General features: G+C 51.4%; 1 protein-coding gene across 2 annotated transcripts; it reads left to right on the forward strand.

Moving 5' to 3' along the window:
- Nucleotides 1-6,303: 6,303 nt before the first annotated feature.
- On the forward strand, nt 6,304-21,755 carry CD177 (CD177 molecule). 2 transcript variants are annotated; one of them, XM_066265345.1, is made up of 17 exons: nt 6,304-6,372; nt 6,447-6,587; nt 6,846-7,031; nt 7,692-7,811; nt 8,003-8,119; nt 10,448-10,588; nt 10,849-11,034; nt 11,702-11,821; nt 11,999-12,106; nt 16,076-16,216; nt 16,476-16,661; nt 17,345-17,464; nt 17,648-17,764; nt 19,795-19,935; nt 20,576-20,761; nt 20,899-21,030; nt 21,293-21,755. In XM_066265345.1, the coding sequence occupies exons 1-17, from the start codon at nt 6,321-6,323 to the stop codon at nt 21,529-21,531; spliced, it is 2,433 nt and encodes an 810-aa protein (XP_066121442.1). In that variant the 5' UTR covers nt 6,304-6,320; the 3' UTR covers nt 21,532-21,755. The 2 variants fall into 2 exon arrangements, with proteins under 2 accessions (XP_066121442.1, XP_066121443.1); XM_066265346.1 differs by having other exon boundaries at nt 6,316-6,365.
- The last annotated feature ends 2,887 nt before the right edge of the window (nt 21,756-24,642 follow it).

Consider the following 24,642-nt stretch of genomic DNA (forward strand, 5'->3'; position numbering starts at 1 on the left):
CTGCTCATGGTCTGTGTGACTGTTCTTTAGAAAGTGTAGCTCCCTGTGCCTCAGGTTTTCCTCAGTGAAGAAGGATAAATATTTGGCTTCCAGGTCGTCAGTTCTATTAACCATAAAATATTCACAGTGTATGACCTAAATCTTGGGGTAGGGGAGCTGCTCAAATGAGGAGCGTGTTATTGACCCCAAGAGAAACTTCCCTGAGCTGATCCTTCATGGAGAAGGAGCTGCCAGAAGCATCCTTTGTTCTCAGTTTCTTCCTGGGCCCGCGGAACTTTCTCTGGATTCCCCTAAGGCCAGCTAATGATGTGCCGTTGTGTAGTCAGCGTTGATAAAGATGAATTCTTTAAAAATGATGCTGGGATAGTGTGTGCAAGGAAACAGAAGGGTCCCCTCACTGCTGGCGACGAGTGTGTTCACAGAACGTCAATGGCTTACCCCATGTTTACTTAGTTTTTAGCCCAATATGCAACAAAATGACATTACAGTCTCACTGTGATGCACTGGGAAGGTGCAGCTCCCCATGGGAAATACCGTCAGAAACGATCAGTGACTCTCATTGTGCAGAAACAGACAAACCCAGGCTGTGGGACATTCCACAGAAAAAGAGGAAAGTGACTTTCACAGGGAACCAAAGTGTGGGCACGTCTAGTTTGAAGGGGACCACAGATGGCAAAGGCAGCCATGCCCCAGGATTGCCTCCCTGACCAAAAACAGAATCAGTATAAAGGATGTTATTGAAATAATGGAGGAAAATTGAAAATGGAGTGTATATTTGACCGTACTGTAGCAATGTAAATTACTGGGGCATCATACTGGTCTCGGGGCAGCACGAGGATTTTATTCTTTATTCTTAAGAGGTACCTGCTGATGCACTTAGCAATAAGAGTCATAGTGTCTACAACTTGTGTTTAAATTTTACAAATATTTTTAAATTGTGTGTGCAAACACAGCAAAATGATAACAGTTCATGAATGTGACTAGATGAGTGTCCTTGCAGCTATTTGGTAGGTTAAATATTTTCAAAATAAAAACACTAGGGAACAAAAACAAATAACCCTTTGAAGACACGTGGGTATAAACCTTCTTAACCCTCAAGAAACCTCCTGTGTGGACAGGGCCCTAGTTGAGCCTCCCCCACGATTTAGAGATGAGAAGACAGATGGGGACAGTCTCTGCCCGGGGTGGTTAGGGCAGTGACAGAGGCAGGGGAAACCTCAAGGAGAAGTACTTATTCCTCTAGTCATTAAGGAAGGTTGAGGAAGGGAGGAGGAAATGTGTTTGCTGGACATAATTATGGAAGCAACCCCACAGAAACGTTAAAGAGGTCTGACTTTGTCATCTGTAGATAAATCTTAAAAAGAAATTCTGACATGACCCATACCTGCTTAGTGCAGCCTCCAGTCCAAAAGAAGAAAGTGGAAGGAATCAGCCAAACTGTGAACTAAGGGACCCAGAACTGACTTAGAGGCCTTGGCAAGATCTGTCTATCAGTGTCTGGCTCCTGATCTCCATGGGAGCAAAGATTGTTGCCACTGATTGTTGCTCCCAAGGACAAGAAGAGAAAAGAAAGGAAAGGAAAGGACCCAGACTTGCAGTGCTGGGTGAATGTCTTAGGGTTCTTAACAATGCACTCTATAGCATTGATGAGGAGAGGTAGTGTTTATCATTGTTAGTAATCCTGTTCTTGCTATAAAGTTGGTATTCTTAGAAATTCACAGAAGATCCTCGTGCAGGGGTAGCAGTTAGGAACTGGACTCTGAAGGTAAATCTGTCTCCAGCTCTAGTGTGAGCACTGTGTCCCACCCAGATGCCCTTGGCCAGCTGGCATGGGCTGAGAACACCTCACAATGCCTTTACTCAGTGGGACCTCTAGCCACTCAGCCTTCACTCTCTCCACTCAGAGGCACGATTTTGGCCTATGACTGACTAGAATGGGGGTGCAAAACGGTGGTGTTCTTTCATGACAGGTGCAACTCTGTGGTGCAATATGTCAGATTGAACTAAAGTGTAATTTCAGCCAAAACACCTCTTTCCTTAGTCTCCCTGTCCACCCTACCTCCTTTCCTCACTCCCCTTCTCTTGAAAATGCTCCCTCAGGAAAGCACTTGACGAAGAAGCTCTGTCTCCAGTTCTGCTTCCAGGACATCCATCCCAAGGAAGCACTTCCTAGCTGTGTGCAGTGTATTAGAAATTCTCATTTCTATAACAAATACGTCATCAAATTAAGTTTCTGGGGTTTCATTAGGCTAGATAGCTAAATATTAGTAAAAAAAGTAAGCAGAGGGATTCAGATGTTGAGCATAATAAATTAAGGAAGAGGGAATCAAAAAATAACATTAATAAAAATGAGAAGGCTGCTTCAGTAAGAAGTCCCAGCATTCCATTTTTGGGGGAAGCTATAGCATTTGCCCCAGGGATTGCCTTGCTAAAAGGATTAACATCTCTCTATGTCTCATGTAAGGAGGAGGGACAGTTTTTCAACCTCTTCAGGGTGCAACCAGTCCATTTGCAGACTATGGGGGAAGGTGCTTCTGTGCTTCCACTTCAGGGAATGTGCAGTGGAAGCCAAGATGACCCCCACAGAGGCCATCTAACCTAGAAGAAGAATCTGATTGGTTAGTGGGAGCAACCAACACAAGCCCACAATAGATTAAGAAGTTAATTGGTTAGTTTAAGGAATAAAATCAAAGTTGAGAAAAGACCTTCCCTTTTCCTTCCTGCCTTGAAAACACTTACTCACCCTGTTTGCTTGTGGGCTCTCCAAGAAGCCATGCAGCTCTAATGGCTGTCTGGGGCTCAGCAGCAGCACGGGGTCTAACTGGGGGCTCCAGATGTTGGCCTCAGTGTGGCACCAGCCTGGGTGCAACCAAAAAGTTTATACTGGTCAGATAGGGACAGGGACAAACTGTACTGAACCACGGCATGGATTTCCTGAATATTGGTCTTTGCACTGGACTTAATCAGGACAAGATTGGACTTTTTCTATGATTCAATGGACATAAATGAGATGCTGGGAACCTGCAGACAGCCTTCATTTCAGCCCGGAATACATCTTACCAAGAAAGCTTCACAACCCCGTACATGAGTCCTTTGGAATGCTTTTCCTGAGACTCCATAAATAAGACCATTTTCACCACAACAGTTTAACATAAGAGAAATTTATTTCTCACTTACAACATGCCAACTTGGTGGAGAATTTTGTGGGGTAGAGGTGTGGTCTGTTTCACTCACTCTTTCAGGGACTGAGGCTGATGATGTTTGAGCCATCTTTTTTCGTGTGACTCTAAGGTCACTATTTATGGCCACATAGATGGGAGGAAGGGCACTCCTGCTTTTTTTTTTTTTTTTTTTTTTGTATTTTTCTGAAGCTGGAAACGGGGAGAGACAGTCAGACAGACCCCCGCATGCGCCCGACCGGGATCCACCCGGCACACCCACCAGGGGGTGAGGCTCTGCCCACCAGGGGGTAATGCTCTGCCCCTCCGGGGCATCGCTCTGTTGTGACCAGAGCTACTCTGGGGCAGAGGCCAAGGAGCCATCCCCAGCGCCCGGGCCATCTTTGCTCCAATGGAGCCTCGCTGCGGGAGGGGAAGAGAGAGACAGAGAGGAAGGAGAGGGGGAGGCATGGAAAGGCAGATGGTCGCCTCTCCTGTGTGCCCTGGCCAGGAATCGAACCCGGGACTTCTGCACGCCAGGCCAACGCTCTACCACTGAGCCAACCGGCCAGGGCCTAAGGCACTCCTGCTTTTAAATCACTCAGGGTCAGAAGTGACACTAGTCATTTCTGACACATTCTGTTGGTATGAAATAGTCACATGGTCGAGCTACAGGGAAGCATGGCTGGAAAGTGGAGGTCTTGCTGGGTCGTCACCACTTAGTAAGAGCTCTAACCCTGAAAGGAGCATGGGTCTTTGGAAGGCAGTTATATCTGCCACTTTGTTGACCTTGGGCAAGTTATTTAACTTTTGGGAGGTCAGATTCCTTACCTATAAATATGAACGATTAGTAGAATCCCCACATCATTGTGGTCATGAATCAATGACTTGAAACATGCAAAGTGTGGGCTAGGACTTAGACAGACTAAGGACTCATAATATCAACTTGCTTTTTTTTATCATTTGTTGAGAACCCATTTTGGATAATATCAATATAATCCTCACCACCATCTATGACATGCAGATAATCATTACACCTGCCTTACAGAGAAACAGGATAAAATTCAGAGAGGGAAAGTGAATGAGCTGTGGCCCCACAAGTAGAGAGCAACAGAATCAGGCTGAGTAGCCAACAGAAGTGTACACCAAGAACTGTCAAACTTTTTACTAAGAAACCCCAAACCAACCTTTGCATTTGCCAAAGAAGAAGAGCTCCCAGGACGGTTATCTTATTCTCCCGATTTCCCTCCCTGGCTGAGCCTCTGCCAGCCTTATCTCTCTTATCCTCCACCACTCTCCCTCTTAGCCCCTACAGCCCAGCACTTGCTTTCTTTCTAACCCTCACATACAAAAAGTTTGATCCCACCTCAGGGCCTTTGCATCTGCTCTCACCTATTCCTAGAATACCCCTGCCACCTGTCTCTCATGACAGGCTTTTTCTTTTCACTTTCCTTGCAGCTCAAAGGTTACCTCCTCCTCAGGCAGGCCTCCCTGATCCCAGTTCAGTCACTTACATTCACATGACTTGTTCAACACCCAGCATCATTTGTTTGTGCTCACGTATTTGTTTAGTGTCTTGTCTCTCTCAATAGGCTGTGAGCGCAACAAAGCATGGCTCTTGTTCTTTTGGTCGTCTGTATCCCCAGTGACGAGGACAGTGCCTGGCACAAAGTCTAGCCTCCGTACATGTTTGTTGACTAAAAGAAGACATTTAGTGGGTGACCTGTGACCCTATGTGCCTCTTTGTCAATCTTCCCTCCCTTCTACATCCAGGGACCCTGTTTCAGGCCATGCTTGACTTCAGAGGGCACCACTCACACACAACACTGTGACTCATTGGGGAGGTGACAGCATTTCAAGAGTACACAACTTATATAAATATACTGACTGCTCTGTTGTCAAGTTTCCCTCCTCTTCATTCATTAATTCATCCATTCATTCATTCACTCAATCAGTAAATATCTACTGAACACTCATGATACACCAAGCTAATGATGCAGACAGTGGAGATAAAGAAAACACCTCTGTGCCAGTGCGGCAAATTTGGAACTTACAAACAAAATAAAAATAAAATGTATATCAATGTCAAAAACTAAACCTCACTGTGATGTAAATATCTATTTTTCTTTCTTCTCTATTGTTCTTCTCACCCTTTCTTTTCATCTGTAGTCTCTGACAAATGGCCCTGGTCCTCTCCTATCTCCCTCCTATCCTGTGGGCTAAGCTGGTTGCACACTACTGCAAAACCAATTGTGAAATATTTAGACATTTGGGAATCTGGTTATTAAACTGTTGATAGCTTCAAATACAGAGGTAGCAGGAATACTGGCACCATAGTAATAGCCCAACATTATGAGGCAAGAGCTATTGATGCTGTTTTATTGGAAACCTGGATTTTTAGCACTTCACTGTTCCCACCTGTGTCTAGCACAGAAACATTGCTTTATCAAAGAATATTCGAGGTCTCCCAGTGCTAGTCAGCCTCTCCCTGTCATACCTTATCTCTCTTCTGGGCAGCAGGAACGACAGGCCGCTGTGCTGACAGGGGAGAGACAGAATAAGGAAAAGGAGTAGAAAAAGCATGACAAAGATCATGAATAAAGGCATACAAATGAAAACAAGAGGGGCAAAAAGATAAAGAAAGGAGAAGTAAGAATCTGTTGGGGGCTGAGGTTAGAGTAACAAAATCTTGGGCACCAGCCAAGACTCACCACGCAGTGTCCTCACAGGCGGTTGGGCCATCTCCCCACCTGGGACTGGGAGGTGGTCAAGCTGCCATGAGAAATGAGAAATGGCCATCCTGAACCATGAAGAGGATGGGGGTGGGGACCCATAGAGGAGACTGAAGAGGAATGAAGGCTGTATGTGAACCAAAGGGGGTAGGGGTAAGGATGTCCCAGTTTTTAACTGTTAAGATCCCTGGGGCCTGAATCTCAGGTCTTAGGGAGGAGGGACGCATGGAGTCTTGGATCTGAGAAAAGGGGAAGGACTCAGGTTTCTCAGCCTTTAAGCTAGTTGGACTAAGGGAGCAGCCTCAGTGTCCTTTTGCAAAGATGTCTATTCCCCACCCCTTTCCTGTCTGCCTTGGGTAAGAGCGGCTATAAAAGGCTCAGTTTCCTGGGGACAAAAAGAAAAAGCTAAAGAATTCTAACTGCCTTGACCATGATACCTGCACTGCTGACAGCCGTCCTGGGCCTCACCCTGCAGGTGCCCTGTGAGTGAGCACACCAACATGGGGTGGATTTCCCGGGAAGGTGAGCCAAGACAAATTTGCTGTTTCTATCTCAGGGGTGCAGGCCCTGACCTGTGAGTGGGGAACCCTGAAGTCTGTGAAGAGCACAACAGAACTGCCCTTCCACTGGACAGCTGGCAGGGAGGTCTGCAGGGATGGCCAGGGTTGCCAAGACACGCTGATGCTCATTGAGAATGGTGAGAAGGGACCCGGAGTCCCAACCCTGACCCCCATCCTCACCTGTGCAGGGATATCCTCCTCCTGACCAGCCCTGCCAGCTTTCTCTGTGGAGAACCAGAGACACCTCTTCTTAGAGCAGGAGCTGTCCCTCCCACCAGCAGGTGCACGCCCTCAGGTGCCCAGTACCCTTCTCTCCAGACTCTCACCACAGTCATACCTTTCTTCTAGGACACTGGAGTCCCGATCCTCACCTGGTCTTTTTCTCTGTCACTTAGGACCCCAAGTGCTTCTAGTAATCAACAAGGGCTGTACCCAGAGGAAGGATCAAGAGAGCCAGGTCACCGTGCACAGGGCAGGCCCTGGTCTCTCCGTCGTCTCTTACACCCATGTGTGTCGCCACAACGATTTCTGCAATAACGTGTCCAGTACCCTCCCACTCTGGACTATGCCCACCACTGCAGGTGCAGACAAGGAGGGAGAGGAGGAAAGGAGAGGAGAGGGCTGTGGGAGGAGTGGATCACAGAGGGACAGTTCATTTAGACCCCTATCTGTCCCCTGGCCTGTCCACACTGCCCAGGGCTCCATCTCCTTGCACAGCTCTGCTAACAGTCCTGGGCCGCAAACTGGACTGACTGCTCTGTTGAGTTCAACCCCCACCTCAGACTCTGGTGATGGCTCAAACCTGGCCCATGCTCCTTTTTCTGTACAGCTGAGCTTGGCTCACTCATGTTTCACTCAGTGTTTTGGCATTTCCTCTTCCAAAGTGCAATTATGTTGTAACTTCGCACTGTCTTTTTCTGTATCATAACCAGAATGAGGTGATGGTTCGCATTTTTCTGCTTTTCTGGGCATCTTATTTTCTAGGACTATGTAAAAAAAAAAGTGGTGGGTGAAATGTGCCAAAGTTCTTCTTGGGGCACCTCATGTCCACATTCGCTTACTCCTTCAACCACAAGCCCCAAATTCCTGACTCTAGAGCCACATCAGTGAAACCTACAGATGGCAAGTCTGGGTAGATTGAAGAGGTTGCATCTGAGGTCCAGCAAATGCAGGGGGGTAGAAGGCACTGGATCCAAATGCAGAACCTGCTCAGTCAGCCCTTCCTCTCTCTCACCTCCCAGCCCCAGGATCCGTGCGGTGCCCCGTCTGCTTTACTACGGAAGGCTGTAAATCTGCACCAGAGATGACCTGCCCCGTGGGGAACACGCACTGCTACAACGGGGTCCTCCAACTCAGGGAAGGTAGGCTGAGATATTGGGATCCTAGCTGGGCATTGAAGGCAGGGAGGGTCTGAAGACCAAGCCTTGAGTCTGTGTTGAGGGAGGGAAGCTGAGGCCTGGGAACCGGAGGAGGGCGGCATGGACTCTCAGGTTTAGATGGTCTATGAGATAGCACCTCAGTCTCTCCCACTCTGTCTGGCCCCTTTCCACAGGGAACACCAACAGCACTGTGAGAGTCCAGGGATGCATGCCCCAAGCAACCTGCAACCTGCTGAATGAGACTCGGGAAATTGGGCACCTGTCTGTGAGGGAAAGCTGTGATACCAATGGTGAGTCCCATGCCCGGAGGACAAGGCTGTGCCTGCCCTGCTGCCTTGGGGTAAACTGACTTCGTGAGAGTTGGACATCTATACACAGCTTGCCAATATTAGCATCTGAAAGTGATTTAGAAGTTTATTACTCACTGAGGAATGGGTATAGTGCAGAGTTGCCTTGGTCTGTAGTTTGGGGTGAACATATATGTAAAAGGTTAAGAGAAGGGGAGGAAAAATGTGTGGCCCAGGGACATATATAGGACGGAAACTCACTGGTGTGTGTTTTTAATGACACCAGGAATGGCCCACAAAACTAGGGTAGATGTTCTAGGTGAGAGTGTGGGGGCCGAGGGGACTATCTGAGGGGTACACAGCGCTGGTTGCATTGCATGCCACTTCATCCACTGGGCGCGGCAGGGTGTGCTGAGTGCCTGGTTCTTACACTGGGAGAGACTTATAACTTCAGTTCCCTTCTCTGCACTCTGACCTGCAGTAACCCTGGTATCTCTCCTGTCCTCCACGGCCACCCACCTTCACCTCCACCCCCCACCCATGGGACTAGAGCCCCCAGGACCCATCCTGCATAAGAGAGAAGGTCAGAAAGAAAACCGAAGAAGCTTCAGGTGTGACAGGAACAGCAAGAGCAAAGCAGAAGCACTGGAAGCATCCACACTCACCCTCGCATTCCTAGTGACTAGGACAGTGCCTGACACAAAGTTCAGCCCTGTTAATATATGTCAACTAAAATAAGACTCTTTAATGATGACCTGTGACCCTGTGTGCCTCTTTGTGCACCTTCTCTCCCCTCTACCCTGAGGGACCCTGTTTCAGGCCAGCACAACTCCAGACGGCACCACTCACACAGCAACACTGTGTCTCACCGAGGAGCAGGGAGTGTTTCAAACATGTACAAGCTCTATCAATGTAGGATGGCTCTGTTGCCATGTTCCCCTCCTCTTCATTCATCATTCATTCACTCAATCAGTAAATGACTTCTGAACACCCACGATAGGCCAAGTTACAGGTGTAGACATAGTGAGAGGTACCAGAAACCCACAGCAAACTAATAAAAATAAAATGTATAAAAATATCAGAAATAAACAAACCATTGCAAGATACACATTGACTTCTCTTTCTCCTCTACTGTTGTTCTCACTTTTTCTTTTTTTCTGCAGTCTCTTCATTTACTGAGTAATGTCCCTTGTCCTTTTCTGTCTCCCTCCTATCAGAGGGCTAAAGTGGTTGTGCAGGTCTGTAAAACCGATTGTTAAATATATAGGGATTGGCAAGCTGGTAGATACATTTCAAAATTGGTGGCTTCAGGTTAGATGAAGCTGAAATACTTGCACCAGAGTAATAAATACACCAACTTCATGAGGCAGCTGTTGCTGATGCTGTGTTGCTGGCCAGCTGGTTGTCCAGCACTCGACTGTTCTCATCTGGTTAGCAGAGAAACAATGCTTTGTCCAGCGATATCTTAGTTCTCCCTTAGATATTCAGTCTCCCACTGCCAACCTCAGCTCCCTCTGCTGCAGGACCTGGAGACTCTACGCTAAGTTGTGATGGAAGGGAAGAGAACAGAAGAATAAGGAGGACGAGGAATAAAAAAATCATGATGAAAAATCATGAAAAGAAGAAAAAAATGAAAGCAATATTTGAAAAAAGAGAAAAAGGAGAAGTAGGAATCTGTGAGGGGCTGAGGTTAGAGTAAAGAATCTTGGCGACCAGCCAAGACTCGCCCCACAGTGTCCTCACAGGCAGTTGGGCCATTTCCCCACCTGGGGCCGGAAGGTGTCCATGTTCCCAGGAGAAATGAAGAAACTGCCTTCCGCAAACTACCTTGATACAGCGTTGGGGTGGGGACCCCACAGCTGCCTGAGCAGGAACGAGGGCTGGAGACATGGGCTGACAGGGACTGGGGGTCCAGGTGACTCGGTGTATAACTGGTAATGGCTCTGCAACCTGGACTCCTGGGGTGGGGGTGGGGAAGCAAGGACTCTAGATCTTGGGAGGATGCGGAGCCTGGACTCTTGGGTCTGAGGGAGGTGGAAAGAGTCAGGATTCCCGACCATTAAGCCAGTGAAACCAGTAGGCTGGGCACCGATTCCTTTAACAAGACTCCTCTCCCCACTCGTTACCTGGTTCCTTGGATGAGGAGAGAGATACAAGAGCTTGGTTTCCTGGGAGAAAGGACAAAAGTGAGAGTTTTTGTTGACATGAACCCTGCCCTGCACTCAGCGCTCCTGGGCCTCACCCTCCTGATGCCTCCTGAGGGGAGAACGCAACATGGGAGGGGATTTCCCAGGAGGGGGCGCTATGATGGATTTGCTGTGTCTATCTCAGAGGTGCAGGCCCTGACCTGTGAGTGGGGAAGCCTGGAGACTGTGAGGAATACATCAGAACTGCCCTTGCAGTGGACGAATGGCAAGGAGGTCTGCGGGGACGGCCAGGGTTGCCAAGACACGCTGATGCTCATTGAGAATGGTGAGAAGGGACCCGGAGTCCCAACCCTGACCCCCATCCTCACCTGTGCAGGGATATCCTCCTCCTGACCAGCCCTGCCAGCTTTCTCTGTGGAGAACCAGAGACACCTCTTCTTAGAGCAGGAGCTGTCCCTCCCACCAGCAGGTGCACGCCCTCAGGTGCCCAGTAGCCTCCTCTCCAGCCTCTCACCACAGTCAGACGTTTTCTCTAGGACCCTGGAGTCCCGATCCTCACCTAGTCTGTTTCTCTCTATCATGTAGGACCTCAGGTGTTTCTGGTACTCAGCAAGGGCTGTACACAGAGGGAGGATCAAGAGACCCAGGTCACCGTGCATAGGGCAGGCCCTGGTCTCTCTGTCATCTCCTACACCCGTGTGTGTCGCCACAAGGATCTCTGCAATGACCTGTCAGGCACCCTCCCGCTCTGGACTCTGCCCACCACTGCAGGTGCCGACAAGGAGGGAGAGGAGGAAAGGAGAGGAGAAAGGTTGTGGGAGGAGTGGATCACAGAGGGACTGTTCATTTAGACCCCTATCTGTCCCCTGGCCTGTTCACACTGCCCAGGGATTCCTCCCCTTGCATAGCTCTGCTAACAGTTTGGGCCCCAAACTGGACTGACTGCTCTATTGAGTTCAACCCCCACCTCAGACTCTGGCTGTGGCTTAAACCTAGCCCATGCTCCTTTCTCAGTATGGCTGAGCTTGGCTCACTCATGTTTCACTTAGTGTCATGGAATGTCCTCTTCCAAAGTGAAATTATCCGGTAACTTTGCACTGTCTTTTCCTGTATCAAAATCAGGATGGGGTGATGGTTCACATTTTTCTACTCTTCTGGGCATTTTATTTTCCAGAACTATGTAAAAGAAGTGGTGGGTGAAATCTGCCAAAGTTCCTCTCGGGGCACCGTCCTGTCAGGCCTCATGTCCACATTCTCTTACTCCCAACCATAGCCCCAAATTCCTGCACTCTAGAGCCACATCGTGAAACCCACAGAGGGCAAGTCTGGGTAGATTGAAGAGGTTGCATCTGAGGTCCAGCAAAGGCAGGGGGGTAGAAGGCACTGGATCCAAACGCAGAACCTGCTCAGTCAGCCCTTCCTCTCTCTCACCTCCCAGCCCCAGGATCCGTGCGGTGCCCCGTCTGCTTTACTACGGAAGGCTGTGAGTCTGCACCAGAGATGACCTGCCCCGCGGGGCACACGCACTGCTACAACGGGGTCCTCCAACTCAGGGGAAGTAAGCTGCGATATTGGGGTCCTGGCTGGGCATTGAAGGCAGGGAGGGTCTGAGTCCTGAGTCCTGAGACTGTGGTGAGGGGGGGATGCTTTGGCCTGGGACCCCAAGAGGTTGGCATTGCATAGTCTCATCGGTGGCATCTCTCTCCTGTCCACTCTGTCTGTCCCCTTTCATCAGGAAACATCAACACCGATTTGAGAGTCCAGGGATGCATGCCCCAAGCAACCTGCAACCTGCTGAATGAGACTCGGAAAATTGGGCACCTGTCTGTGAGGGAAAGCTGTGGTGAGTCTCATGCCCGGAGGACAAGGCTGTGCCTGCTCTGAAACCTTGGGGTAAACTGACTTTGTGAGAATTGGACATCCATGCACCACTTCCCAAAATTAGCATCTGAAAGTGATTTAGAAGTGTATTACTCACTGAGGGATGGGTACAGTGCGGGGTTGCCTTGGTCAGTACTTTGAGGTGAACATATCTGTAAGAGGTCCAGAGGAAGGGGAGGGAAGATGTGTGGTCCAGGGACATATATAGGACTGATACTCACTGGTGTGTGTTTTAAATGACACAGGAATTGCCCACAAAACGAGGGTAGATGGTCTAGGTGGGAGTGAGGGGGTCGAGGGGATTCTCTGAGGAGCATGCAGGGCTGGCTGCTTTGCATGCCGCTTCATCCTCTGGGCGCTGCAGGGAGTGCAGAATGTGTGGTCTCACTCCGGGATTGACTCGTTTCTTCATTTCTACTACTCCACACTCCTGACTAAGCTCTTGAGCAGCACTGGGTCCTCACCTCTCCACCACCATCCCAACCCATGCTCATCGATCCACCACCATGGTACGAAAGCAGACCTGCAGCCACGCTGTAAGTCCGGAGAGAAACCTGAAGGAGCTTCAGGTGTGACAGGGACAGGAAGAGACAAGCAAGGACACAGGCAATGCCCCACTCACTCCCACAGACCCAGCCCAATCGGTGCAACCGGCAGACTGAGAATGTCCTGGAGTGTCTCAGTGAGAAGCACAGGTGGTGGGGAGAAGAGTGGGACTTAGGATAGTGGCGTGAGGCCCTTCCCTGTCTGAGCATCGGTTTCCTCATCTGCTCATGGCACCCAGTCCTTGGAGCTTCACTGAGAAAAGTGAGTGAATTCAGCAAATATCCTCTGTGGCCTTGGGTCTCTCTGACTAGACTGGGAGCCTGGTGGACAGGGCCTGGATGTCACTGACACCACGGTTCCCAGCCTGAGGCAACATAGGGGCTGGCTGAGGATGGGAAGTGAGTGTGTGCAGGATTGCAAGGTCTCTCATGGCGATGCCAGAGAACTCAGACCCGGTCCCTGCCCTATAGAGCCTCCAGGATGAGGAGAGACATCACACACGCAGATGGTCACAGGGCTCTGGTGAGCAGGGTTGGGGAGTTCTGAGGAAGAAGATAATAATGTCCTGGGGGTGGGCTATCTAGGAGGGCTTCACAGAAGAGGTGCCCTGTGAGCTGTGTCTTGAAGATCAAGTGCAGTTGATTAGTAGAAGAGGAAAAGGACATTAACAGGCAGAGGAAACAGCATGTCCAAGGCCTGGTGGTGGGAACCAGTACCGCTTTCAAGAAGGGCTCCTCAGCTCCTCCTGGGAGTGTCACAAGTGCAAGGGGTGCAGCTGGAACTAGGAGTGAATTCCACTTGTCAGGTAAAGAAGCTGGGTGTGGCCATCCTCGGGAGAGTTATTCCAATCAGAAAGCACAGTGTATCAAGGCTGAGGAGGCAGGAAAGGACCTGCTGTGAATGGAATGGATATGGGTGAGAGAGTGGAGAGGGCGGGGAGGTGGCCCGGTGGTAGGCCAAGGGGCCAGAGGCCAGAGGGACACTTTAGCCATTCTCCTGAGGGCTGGGAGCCATGGAAAGGTGCTGCACTGGGAGAAAGAGTCTGAGTCCCTCCTTTTGAGGAATCCTCTTTAAGTCTTTGCTCCTCATCTTTCAGACCAGCTAACATTCATCGTCCAGAAGGCGTTCCTGAAACAAATAAAATTTAACTCAAGGCACACCACATATCACACAGACACATAGCACACAATACACTTGACAGACAGACCACACTCACTGAGCCACACATGTGGCTTCTTACACCAGACACACACCACAAAACTCGTACACCGCACAGCACACACAACATCCATACCACATTTAGTCTCCTTACTCGGTTCACCCTACCAAGCTCCTGCCAGCTGTTCCATTCCTACCTTTTGTCAGTCTTCCTCTTAGCCCCTACAGTTCAGCACCTGCGGTCTTTCTAACCCTCACACACACGAAGATTGATCCTACCTCAGGCCTTTTGCATCTGCTCTCACCTGTTCCTTGAATACTCTTGCCACCTGTCTTTCATGGCAGACTCATTCTTTTCTTGCTGCTCTCAGATCAAAGGTCACCTCCTCAGGCAGGCCCTCCCTGATCCCAGTTCAGTCACATGTGTTCACCTCCCTCGTCCAACACCCAGCACCGTCTAAGATTTGTTTGTGCTCACGTATTTGTTTCATGTCTTGTCTCCCTCATTAAGTTGTGAGCACAAAGAGCAGGGTCCTTGTTCTTGGTGGTCTTCTGTATCCCCAGTGACTACGACAGGCCCGGCACAAAGGTCAGGCTCTGTAAATATATGTCAACTAAAATAAGACTCTTTAATGATGACCTGTGACCCTATGTGCCTCTTGTGCACCTTCTCTCCCCTCTACCCTGAGGGACCCTGTTTCAGGCCAGCACAACTCCAGACGGCACCACTCACACAGCAACACTGTGTCTCACCGAGGAGCAGGGAGTGTTTCAAACATGTACAAGCTCTATCAATGTAGGATGGCTCTGTTGCCATGTTCCCCTCCTCTTCATTCATCATTCATTCATTCATTCATTCACTCAATCAGTAAATGACTTCTGAACACCCACGATAGGCCAAGTTACAGGTGTAGACATAGTGAGAGGTACCAGAAACCCACAGCAAACTAATAAAAATAAAATATATAAAAATATCAGAAATAAACAAACCATTGCAAGATACACATTGACTTCTCTTTCTCCTCTACTGTTGTTCTCACTTTTTCTTTTTCCCTGCAGACTCTGCATTCACTGAGTAATGTCCCTTGTCCTTTTCTGTCTCCCTCCTATCAGAGGGCTAAAGTGGTTGTGCAGGTCTGTAAAACCGATTGTTAAATATATAGGGATTGGCAAGCTGGTAGATACATTTCAAAATTGGTGGCTTCAGGTTAGATGAAGCTGAAATACTTGCACCAGAGTAATAAATACACCAACTTCATGAGGCAGCTGTTGCTGATGCTGTGTTGCTGGCCAGCTGGTTGTCCAGCACTCGACTGTTCTCATCTGGTTAGCAGAGAAACAATGCTTTGTCCAGCGATATCTTAGTTCTCCCTTAGATATTCAGTCTCCCACTGCCAACCTCAGCTCCCTCTGCTGCAGGACCTGGAGACTCTACGCTAAGTTGTGATGGAAGGGAAGAGAACAGAAGAATAAGGAGGACGAGGAATAAAAAAATCATGATGAAAAATCATGAAAAGAAGAAAAAAATGAAAGCAATATTTGAAAAAAGAGAAAAAGGAGAAGTAGGAATCTGTGAGGGGCTGAGGTTAGAGTAAAGAATCTTGGCGACCAGCCAAGACTCGCCCCACAGTGTCCTCACAGGCAGTTGGGCCATTTCCCCACCTGGGGCCGGAAGGTGTCCATGTTCCCAGGAGAAATGAAGAAACTGCCTTCCGCAAACTACCTTGATACAGCGTTGGGGTGGGGACCCCACAGCTGTCTGAGCAGGAACGAGGGCTGGAGACATGGGCTGACAGGGACTGGGGGTCCAGGTGACTCGGTGTGTAACTGGTAATGGCTCTGCAACCTGGACTCCTGAGGTGGGGGTGGGGAAGCAAAGACTCTAGATCTTGGGAGGAAGTGGAGCCTGGACTCTTGGGTTTGAGGGAGGTGGAAAGAATCGGGATTCCCAACCATTAAGCCAGCGAAACCAGTAGGCTGGGCACCAACTCCTTTAACAAAACTCCTCTCCCCACTCGTTACCTGGTTCCTTGGATGAGGAGAGAGATACAAGAGCTCGGTTTCCTGGGAGAAAGGACAAAAGTGAGAGTTTTTGTTGACATGAACCCTGCCCTGCACCAAGCGCTCCTGGGCCTCACCCTCCTGATGCCTCCTGAGGGGAGAATGCAACATGGAAGGGGATTTCCCAGGAGGGGGCGCTATGATGGATTTGCTGTGTCTATCTCAGGGGTGCAGGCCCTGACCTGTGAGTGGGGAAGCCTGAAGACTGTGAGGGATACATCAGAACTGCCCTTGCAGTGGACGGCTGGCAAGGAGGTCTGCGGGGACGGCCAGGGTTGCCAAGACACGCTGATGCTCATTGAGAATGGTGAGAAGGGACCCGGAGTCCCAACCCTGACCCCCCATCCTCACCTGTGCAGGGATATCCTCCTCCTGACCAGCCCCGCCAGCCTTCTGTGTGGGGGCTCAGAGACCCCTCCCCGTATAGCAGGAGCTGTCCCTCCCACCAGCAAGTGCACGACCTCAGGTGCCCGGTAGCCTCCTCTCTAGTGTCTCACCACAGTCAGACGTTTTCTCTAGGACCCTGGAGTTCTGACTCTTACCTCGTCTCTTTTTCTGTCATTTAGGACCCCAAGTGCTTCTAGTACTCAGCAAGGGCTGTACACAGAGGGAGAATCAAGAGAGCCAGGTCACCGTGCACAGGGCAGGCCCTGGTCTCTCTGTCGTCTCCTACACCCATGTGTGTCGCCACAACGATTTCTGCAATGATCTGTCCAGCACCCTCCCGCTCTGGACTCTGCCCACCACTGCAGGTGCCGACAAGGAGGGAGAGGAGGAAAGGAGAGGAGAGGGGCTGTGGGAGGAGCTGATCACAGAGGGACAGTTCATTTAGACCCTTTCTGTCCCCTGGCCTGTCCACACTGCCAGGGCTCCCTCCCCTTGCACAGCTCTGCTAACAGTGTTGCTGCAAACTGGACTGACTGCTCTGTTGAGTTCAACCCCCACCTCAGACTCTGGCGATGGCTCAAACCTGGACCATGCTCCTTTTTCTGTACAGCTGAGCTTGGCTCACTCATGTTTCACTCAGTGTTTTGGAATGCTCTCTTCCATAGTGCAATTGCCCTATAACTTCCACTGTCCTTGTCTGTACCATAACGAGGATGGGGTGATGGTTTTTATTTTCTTGCTCTTTGAGCATCTTTCTCCCAAGACTGTGTAATGGAGCTGTGGGGCAAGTCGTTCCTGGGTCCTCCCAGGGTACCCTTTTAGCTTCGGTCCTCATTGCCTCTCCCCATCTCATGTCCATCCCTTGCTTTCTCGCAACCACAGCCTCAAATACCTGCACCACAGTGCTACTTAAGAGCAACCCAAAGAGGGCAAGTCTGGAGATTGAAGAGGTTGAATTCGAGGGCCTGCAAATGCAGGGGGGTAGAAGGCACTGGATCCAAACGCAGAACCTGCTCAGTCAGCCCTTCCTCTCTCTCTCACCTCCCAGCCCCAGGATCCGTGCGGTGCCCCGTCTGCTTTACTACGGAAGGCTGTGAATCTGCACCAGAGATGACCTGCCCCGTGGGGAACACGCACTGCTACAACGGGGTCCTCCAGCTCAGGGGAGGTAGGCTGCGATATTGGGGTCCTGGCTGGACACTGATTGCAGGGAGGGTCTGAGGACCAAGCCCTGAGTCTGTGTTAAAGGAGGGATGATGAGGCCTGGGAATCAGAGGAGGGTGGCTTGGACTCTCAGGTTTAGATGGTCTAAACCTCAGTCTCTCCCACTCTGTCTGGGCCCTTTCCACAGGGAACATAAACACCGATTTGAGAGTCCAGGGATGCATGCCCCAAGCAACCTGCAACCTGCTGAATGAGACTCAGGAAATCGGGCACGTGTCTGTGAGGGAAAGCTGTGATGGAAAAGGTGAGTGCACACCCAGAAGATGGTGCTGTGCCCTGCTCTGCAGCCTCAGGGAAAATGACCCTTGTGAAAGTTAGACATCTGAACCCATTTTGTCATTACCGACACCCACTATAATTGAGAAGTTGATTAATCACTCAGGCAAAGTCAGGGCTTGTCCTCTTGGCTGGTGTGGGGTAAGGATGAGAGTAAATGGTGTTCAGCGGAAAGGAAGAGTATGGTGCATGGACCAGGGGACAGATATAAGACAGGAACCCACTGGTGTATGTTTTAAGTGACCTGGGTATTGGCCTACTAAGTTAGGGTGGGCTGTCCCGGTGGGGGTTTCCAGGAGTAGTGACAATAGTCTGAGAGGCACACTGGGCTGGCATTCTGCTTTACCTATTGGGCATGGCAGGGAGTGCAGAGTGTGTGGTCTCACTCCGGGATTGACTCGTTTCTTCATTTCTACTACTCCACACTCCTGACTAAGCTCTTGAGCAGCACTGGGTCCTCACCTCTCCACCACCATCCCAACCCATGCTCATCGATCCACCACCATGGTACGAAAGCAGACCTGCAGCCACGCTGTAAGTCCGGAGAGAAACCTGAAGGAGCTTCAGGTGTGACAGGGACAGGAAGAGACAAGCAAGGACACAGGCAATGCCCCACTCACTCCCACAGACCCAGCCCAATCGGTGCAACCGGCAGACTGAGAATGTCTTGGACAGTCTCAGTGAGAAGCACAGGTGGTGGGGAGAAGAGTGGGACTTAGGATAGTGGCGTGAGGCCCTTCCCTGTCTGAGCATCAGTTTCCTCATCTGCTCATGGCACCCAGTCCATGAAGCTTCACTGAGAAAAGTGAGTGAATTCAGCAAATATCCTCTGTGGCCTTGGGTCTCTCTGGACCCTGGGAGAAGCAGCACAGGAGGTGAGAAGTGGTCAGGTTCTGGAGGTGGAGGTGGTTGGCAGCTTAAGCCAACAGGATATCCTGATGAGTGCAACACGGGGTGTGAGACAGAGAATCGTTAACAATGACAGCAATGTTCTCAACTTGAGCAGTTGCAAGACAGGAGCTGTGCTTGACCAAGACCTGGAGGGTGGGGCGGGGGGCGTGGGGCCAGGCAGGGAGGAGGGCAGCAGGGCAGCGGGAGGATGCTGTGGTCTGTGACGCGGCAGGTGAGCGTCCGGCTGCGTGGGGCCGTTGTGAACGTGACATGCGTTGGCGGATACCACATCATCAGCTCAGGAGTCTCTGCATCAAGGGACACATCCCTGCTGGTCAGGTGATGGCCTTCAGTGAGAGTCTGGGTTCCCAGTTTTCAGACAGATAGGACTTCGGAGGGACTTAGAAGCCAAGGAGGTAGAGAGTGCTCATTAATCACCGTCTTCCCCATCACTGGCCCCAGAGAGCCCAGCTCAGCTGATTACTAGCTCCGGGCCACTGGGAAAGCCACTTCCCAGCCCTTCAGCCTCTGTTTTCCAACTTGAACATGGGGAGGAGGAAGAAAACACCACCTACTTTGGGCGCTGTTTTGAGAAAATAAGGTAACCCAGATGAGGGAGCTCCTTGGGAAACTTAAATGGGCTAATCCGTGAAAAGCACTCACATATAGTGACATATAGTCGATGTTCAGTGCACAATATGCATTGGAGTATTTTTGTTTGGAACATAGGGTTTCTCAGTTAAGAGAAAATAAGGTGTCAGTCTATACTCCTTGATATTCAGATGAGGACCTTGATGCCCAGTGAGAGCAGTAGATTGGCTCATGTTAAAGAAAAGCCATCTGTCTCTCACACCCCAAGGGAGGGGCAGCCTTCCTCAGGGGTGTCAAGGAAGGTCCCTGCAGGTGCTGGAGCAGAAGTGGCGGTATAAAGAATGAGGGTCATGTTCAGACTTCAAAGGTCCCTTCTAAACCTCAGACTGAGTGACTGTGTCCAGGTTACCTGGAGTATGGCGCAAGAACATGATCACCCTCCCAGGAATGGGACCAAGAAGGACAGACATGCTAGTTCCTGGACTTACACAGACTCTGGTAATTTCTTCTCTCCAGCTACTCGGACTTGTCAACGGGGAGTAATGCTCCAACTTAAACAAAATCTGTCTCGGGAACCCGTGCAATGGGATACACCCAGGAAGGTGACATGTGGTTTGGATGAGGTGTGTCAGGAGACACTTCTGCTCATCGACACAGGTGCATGGGCCATGCTACAGGGTGGGCCCTGCTACTGCACAGTGTCCTGGGTCTCCCACTCTGGGTTTTGTCTCCTAAACTTTCTGCCTAATTCTCCCCATGTCTGCAGTTCTACACCCCACTCTTCTTTCTGCACCTCGGTTTCCCCTTATGAAAACTGGGGGCTACGTGCTGGGTAGTCATAAGAGTATATTCTATGGTTTATGAAAAGAGCTGAGAACAGGGCTGGTGCATAGTAACATCAGTGGCTGTGAGCCTCATTGAGCACATGTTGTGTACCAGCCTCTGTGGAATCCCTTGGGTCGGCCTTCCTGTGGCTTTACGTGCCAGCGGGGAAGCAGAAAATCCAGCAGGGGAAGGAGATAGGCAGAGTGAGGTGAAGATCGCAGTTTAGAAAACTAGAGATCAGGGCAGGCTCCACTGTGAAGGTGACGTTGAATAAGAACTGAGAGGTGACAGAGCTGGGGGGGGGAGGGACCCAGGCTCAGGCTCCAGCCTTATCCGCACCTGCGATGCCCTGTGCTCTGTACTCAGGGAACCTGCTCTCACTCTCCGCCTGCTGAGCATCCAGGAATCGCTGGTCCCTGTCTCCCTCAGAGCCGCCCTTTCCCAGCCCAGCTGTCACTCTTTCTTCCCACAGGAACCAGATCACTCATAGTGGGGAGCAAAGGCTGCAGCAAGAGTAAGAAACAGAATTCCCAGACTGTCTCCATCCACTCGAGGCCCCCTGGATTGCTCATCGCCTCCTATGCCCATTTCTGCTCCTCCAACGGGTGCAACAGGGCCCAGAGTAGCAGTGTCCTGCTGAACTCTCTCCCTCGTTCAGGTAGGAGAGCCCAGAGGGATCAGGTGACCAAGGATATGGAGAGATGGAACCCCAGAGACTCAGAGGCTCTGGGCTCAAGGAGGATGGCTGCAGCTGGGAGAAGAGCTGTGCACCCCAACCTTCTCTTTGCTCCCCAGCTGCCCCCGTCCCAGGAGACCTGCATTGTCCATCCTGCGTGCAGTTGGGTCATTCCTGTTCAAGCTCTGAAAATGTCATATGCCCCAAAGGCACCACTCATTGTTACAAAGGTCAAATCAGTCTCAGCGGAGGTGAGAGCTGAAGGCCAGGTCCCAAGGATAAAGGGGGTTGGGGCCTGGATTTTGGTGCTATGCAGGGAGTGTGCCTGAGGCCCTGGCTCAAGGGCTTGTGGGTAGAGGGGCTGCGGACCCAGATTTCTCGCTCTGAGTAGAGTGGCCTAAGAGCCTGTTCTCTGGTCTGAGGTGGGGAGTGGTAGGGTCTGGGATTCCTGGGTCTTAAGAATTTAAGTTTTTACTACTCTGAAACCCCTCTGACACAGCCTTCACTTTCCAGGTGGGTTTTCGTCCGCACTTGCCATTCAGGGCTGCATGGTCCCAGCTTCCAGCTCCTTGTTGAACCACACCAATAATATTGGGGAGTTCGTCGCAGTTGAGTTCCCTGAGGGTGAGAATAATCGTATCATAGCCAGGGCTGCTTCTGCTCCCTACCTGGCTTGGGAGGTAGGGCTGGGGATATCTCTAGCTTTTTGGTATGGAACAACCTCCCTGCTGGCTGACTTCATTTCCCCATGATCCTTAGCCCCTGCTGACCCCTAAGCCCAACCCTCCTTCTGACCTCATAACAAAACACTGAGTTGTTTTTTGATCCTCTCCATGAATTCTCATCCACATGCACACAACACGCTTTGTGACCTGGTAATAACATATGGAAGGGCCTGGGAGCAGCTGAACCATCCCTGTGGGAGACTGGACATTCAAACAGTGACCACATGTATCTGATAAATAAAGACACCATCTTTTCTCCCAGTGCTGGGGTTTCTCTATGGGAGAGGAGGACAGGACCCCTGGAGATCTGGCGTGTGGGAGGACAGGGATCCAGTGAAAGATGGACCCTCTCAGGCGCGTCTTTCGCGGGACTGGTGCACACCTCCGTTCCAGCCTGGGTAGCAGAGCCCTCAGGGTGCTGCAGCCATGGGTGTCTTGGCATCACCATGACCAGGGAAGTGAAGATGCACTTTGACCAATGGGGATTCTGCTTCGGAGTCAGTTCTCCTGCATAAACAGGGGCTTCGTCCTATTTGAATCACTGGACATATAGGTTTGTGTGAAGTAGAGAAACAAGAGAATATGCACAGTTTCTCGAGGCGGATGTCACAGGGTCTGTCACCACCCAATGCCTGGAAGGCTGAGGAGAAGTCATCACCATTACTAGAATCCTGAGAGAGGTAGCGGGATGGTTAGAGAGGGCTGCCTCCTGACAAAAGTGCTGATCTCAGGCTGTGGAATCTGTCCAGCCCACAGCAGCACTAGAGGGAGCGAGCTGGGGGATTGGTGGCCTCACTCAGTGTCACCTTCTGGTCTCCTATTATGGTTCCCATTGACTGCAGCAGCTAGAAAGCAGGAGACTCCAAGGATAAATGTGGTCCCCATGGATCTGACCGCAATAGCGTGTGTGGGGAGAGAGGGAGAAAGTGAGTCTGGAAAAGGAAACGGTGTCCAGCAGAGTCCACCATTCTCCTCCTCACATCCGCCCCTTCCTTTGTCCAGACAGAAACCAGAGTCTTCAATATAGAGGACACACAATTCCCATCTGTTACTTAATCATAGTGACATGGCATGCTAATGACAATAAAGACAAACTGCCCCAGCATGAGGACCACTCCTCATCTGCTCCCCTGCAAGGCAGCTGGGAAGCTGGGAAGGTCCTGAGTGTGTAATCAGAGCTGCCTTCTTCCTCCACGCATTCTACATTCTCATCCCACCGGCCAGCTCACTCTCATCCCACCGGCCAGCTCACTCTCATCCCTCTGGCCAGCTCACTCTCATCCCACCGGCCAGCTCACTCTCATCCCTCTGGCCAGCACACTCTCATCCCACCGGCCAGCTCACTCTCATCCCACCGGCCAGCTCACTCTCCTCCCACCGGCCAGCACACTCTCATCCCTCTGGCCAGCACACTCTCATCCCACCGGCCAGCTCACTCTCATCCCTCTGGCCAGCTCACTCTCATCCCACCGGCCAGCTCACTCTCATCCCTCTGGCCAGCACACTCTCATCCCACCGGCCAGCTCACTCTCATCCCACCGGCCAGCTCACTCTCCTCCCACCGGCCAGCACACTCTCATCCCTCTGGCCAGCACACTCTCATCCCACCGGCCAGCTCACTCTCATCCCACCGGCCAGCACACTCTCATCCCACCGGCCAGCTCACTCTCATCCCACCGGCCAGCACACTCTCATCCCACCTGGCAGCAAACTCTCATCCCAACTGGCAGCACACTCTCATCCCACCTGGCAGCACACTCTTATCCCACCGGCCAGCACACTCTCATCCCACTGGCCAGCTCACTCTCATCCCACCGGCCAGCTCACTCTCATCCCACCGGCCAGCTCACTCTCATCCCACCGGCCAGCACACTCTCATCCCACCAGGCAGCACACTCTCATCCCACCTGGCAGCACACTCTCATCCCACCGGCCAGCTCACTCTCATCCCAGCCAGCTCACTCTCATCCCACCGGCCAACTCACTCTCATCCCACCGGCCACTGACTCTCATCCCACCAGCCAGCTCACTCTCATCCCACCAGCCAGCTCACTCTCATCCCACCGGCCAGCACACTCTCATCCCACCTGGCAGCACACTCTCATCCCACCTGGCAGCTCACTCTCATCCCACCGGCCAGCTCACTCTCATCCCACCGGCCAGCACACTCTCATCCCACCAGGCAGCACACTCTCATCCCACCTGGCAGCACACTCTCATCCCACCGGCCAGCTCACTCTCATCCCAGCCAGCTCACTCTCATCCCACCGGCCAACTCACTCTCATCACACCGGCCACTGACTCTCATCCCACCGGCCAGCTCACTCTCATCCCACCGGCCAGCTCACTCTCATCCCACCGGCCAGCTCACTCTCATCCCACCGGCCAGCACACTCTCATCCCACCTGGCAGCACACTCTCATCCCACCTGGCAGCACACTCTCATCCCACCGGCCAGCTCACTCTCATCCCAGCCAGCTCACTCTCATCCCACCTGCCAGCTCACTCTCATCCCACCGGCTAGCTCACTGTCATCCCAGCCAGCTCACTCTCATCCCACTGCCAGCTCACTCTCATCCCACCAGCCAGCTCACTCTCATCCCACCGGCCAGCTCACTCTCATCCCACCAGCCAGCACACTCTCATCCCTCTGGCCAGCTCACTCTCATCCCACTGGCCAGCTCATTCTCATCCCACCGGCCAGCACACTCTCATCCCCCTGGCCATCTCACTCTCATCTACCGGCCAGCTCACTCATCCCACCGGCCAGCTCACTTTCATCCCACCAGCCAGCTCACTCTCATCCCTGCCATCTCACTCTCATCTACCGGCCAGCTCACTCATCCCACCAGCCAGCTCACTTTCATCCCACCAGCCAGCTCATTCTCATCCCTCTGGCCAGCTCACTCTCATCCCACCAGCCAGCTCACTCTCATCCCTGCCATCTCACTCTCATCTACCGGCCAGCTCACTCATCCCACCGGCCAGCTCACTTTCATCCCACCAGCCAGCTCATTCTCATCCCTCTGGCCAGCTCACTCTCATCCCACCGGCCAGCTCACTCTCATCCCACCGGCCAGCACACGTATTAGGCTGCTTGTTCTTCCACAGCTCCCAGAGGTTCTGTTCATTAGTATT

This window comes from Saccopteryx bilineata, chromosome 3 (assembly GCF_036850765.1).
Source record: "Saccopteryx bilineata isolate mSacBil1 chromosome 3, mSacBil1_pri_phased_curated, whole genome shotgun sequence".
NCBI lineage: Eukaryota > Metazoa > Chordata > Mammalia > Chiroptera > Emballonuridae > Saccopteryx > Saccopteryx bilineata.

Excerpts from the sequence above, each read along its gene's own strand:
- CD177 (XM_066265345.1), top strand. The coding sequence starts at position 6,321 with ATGATACCTGCACTGCTGACAGCCGTCCTGGGCCTCACCCTGCAGGTG. Across the intron at positions 17,765-19,794 it reads GGAAAGCTGTGATGGAAAAG|CTACTCGGACTTGTCAACGG; the intron begins GTGAGTGCACAC and ends TCTTCTCTCCAG. Across the intron at positions 19,936-20,575 it reads ACTTCTGCTCATCGACACAG|GAACCAGATCACTCATAGTG; the intron begins GTGCATGGGCCA and ends TTCTTCCCACAG.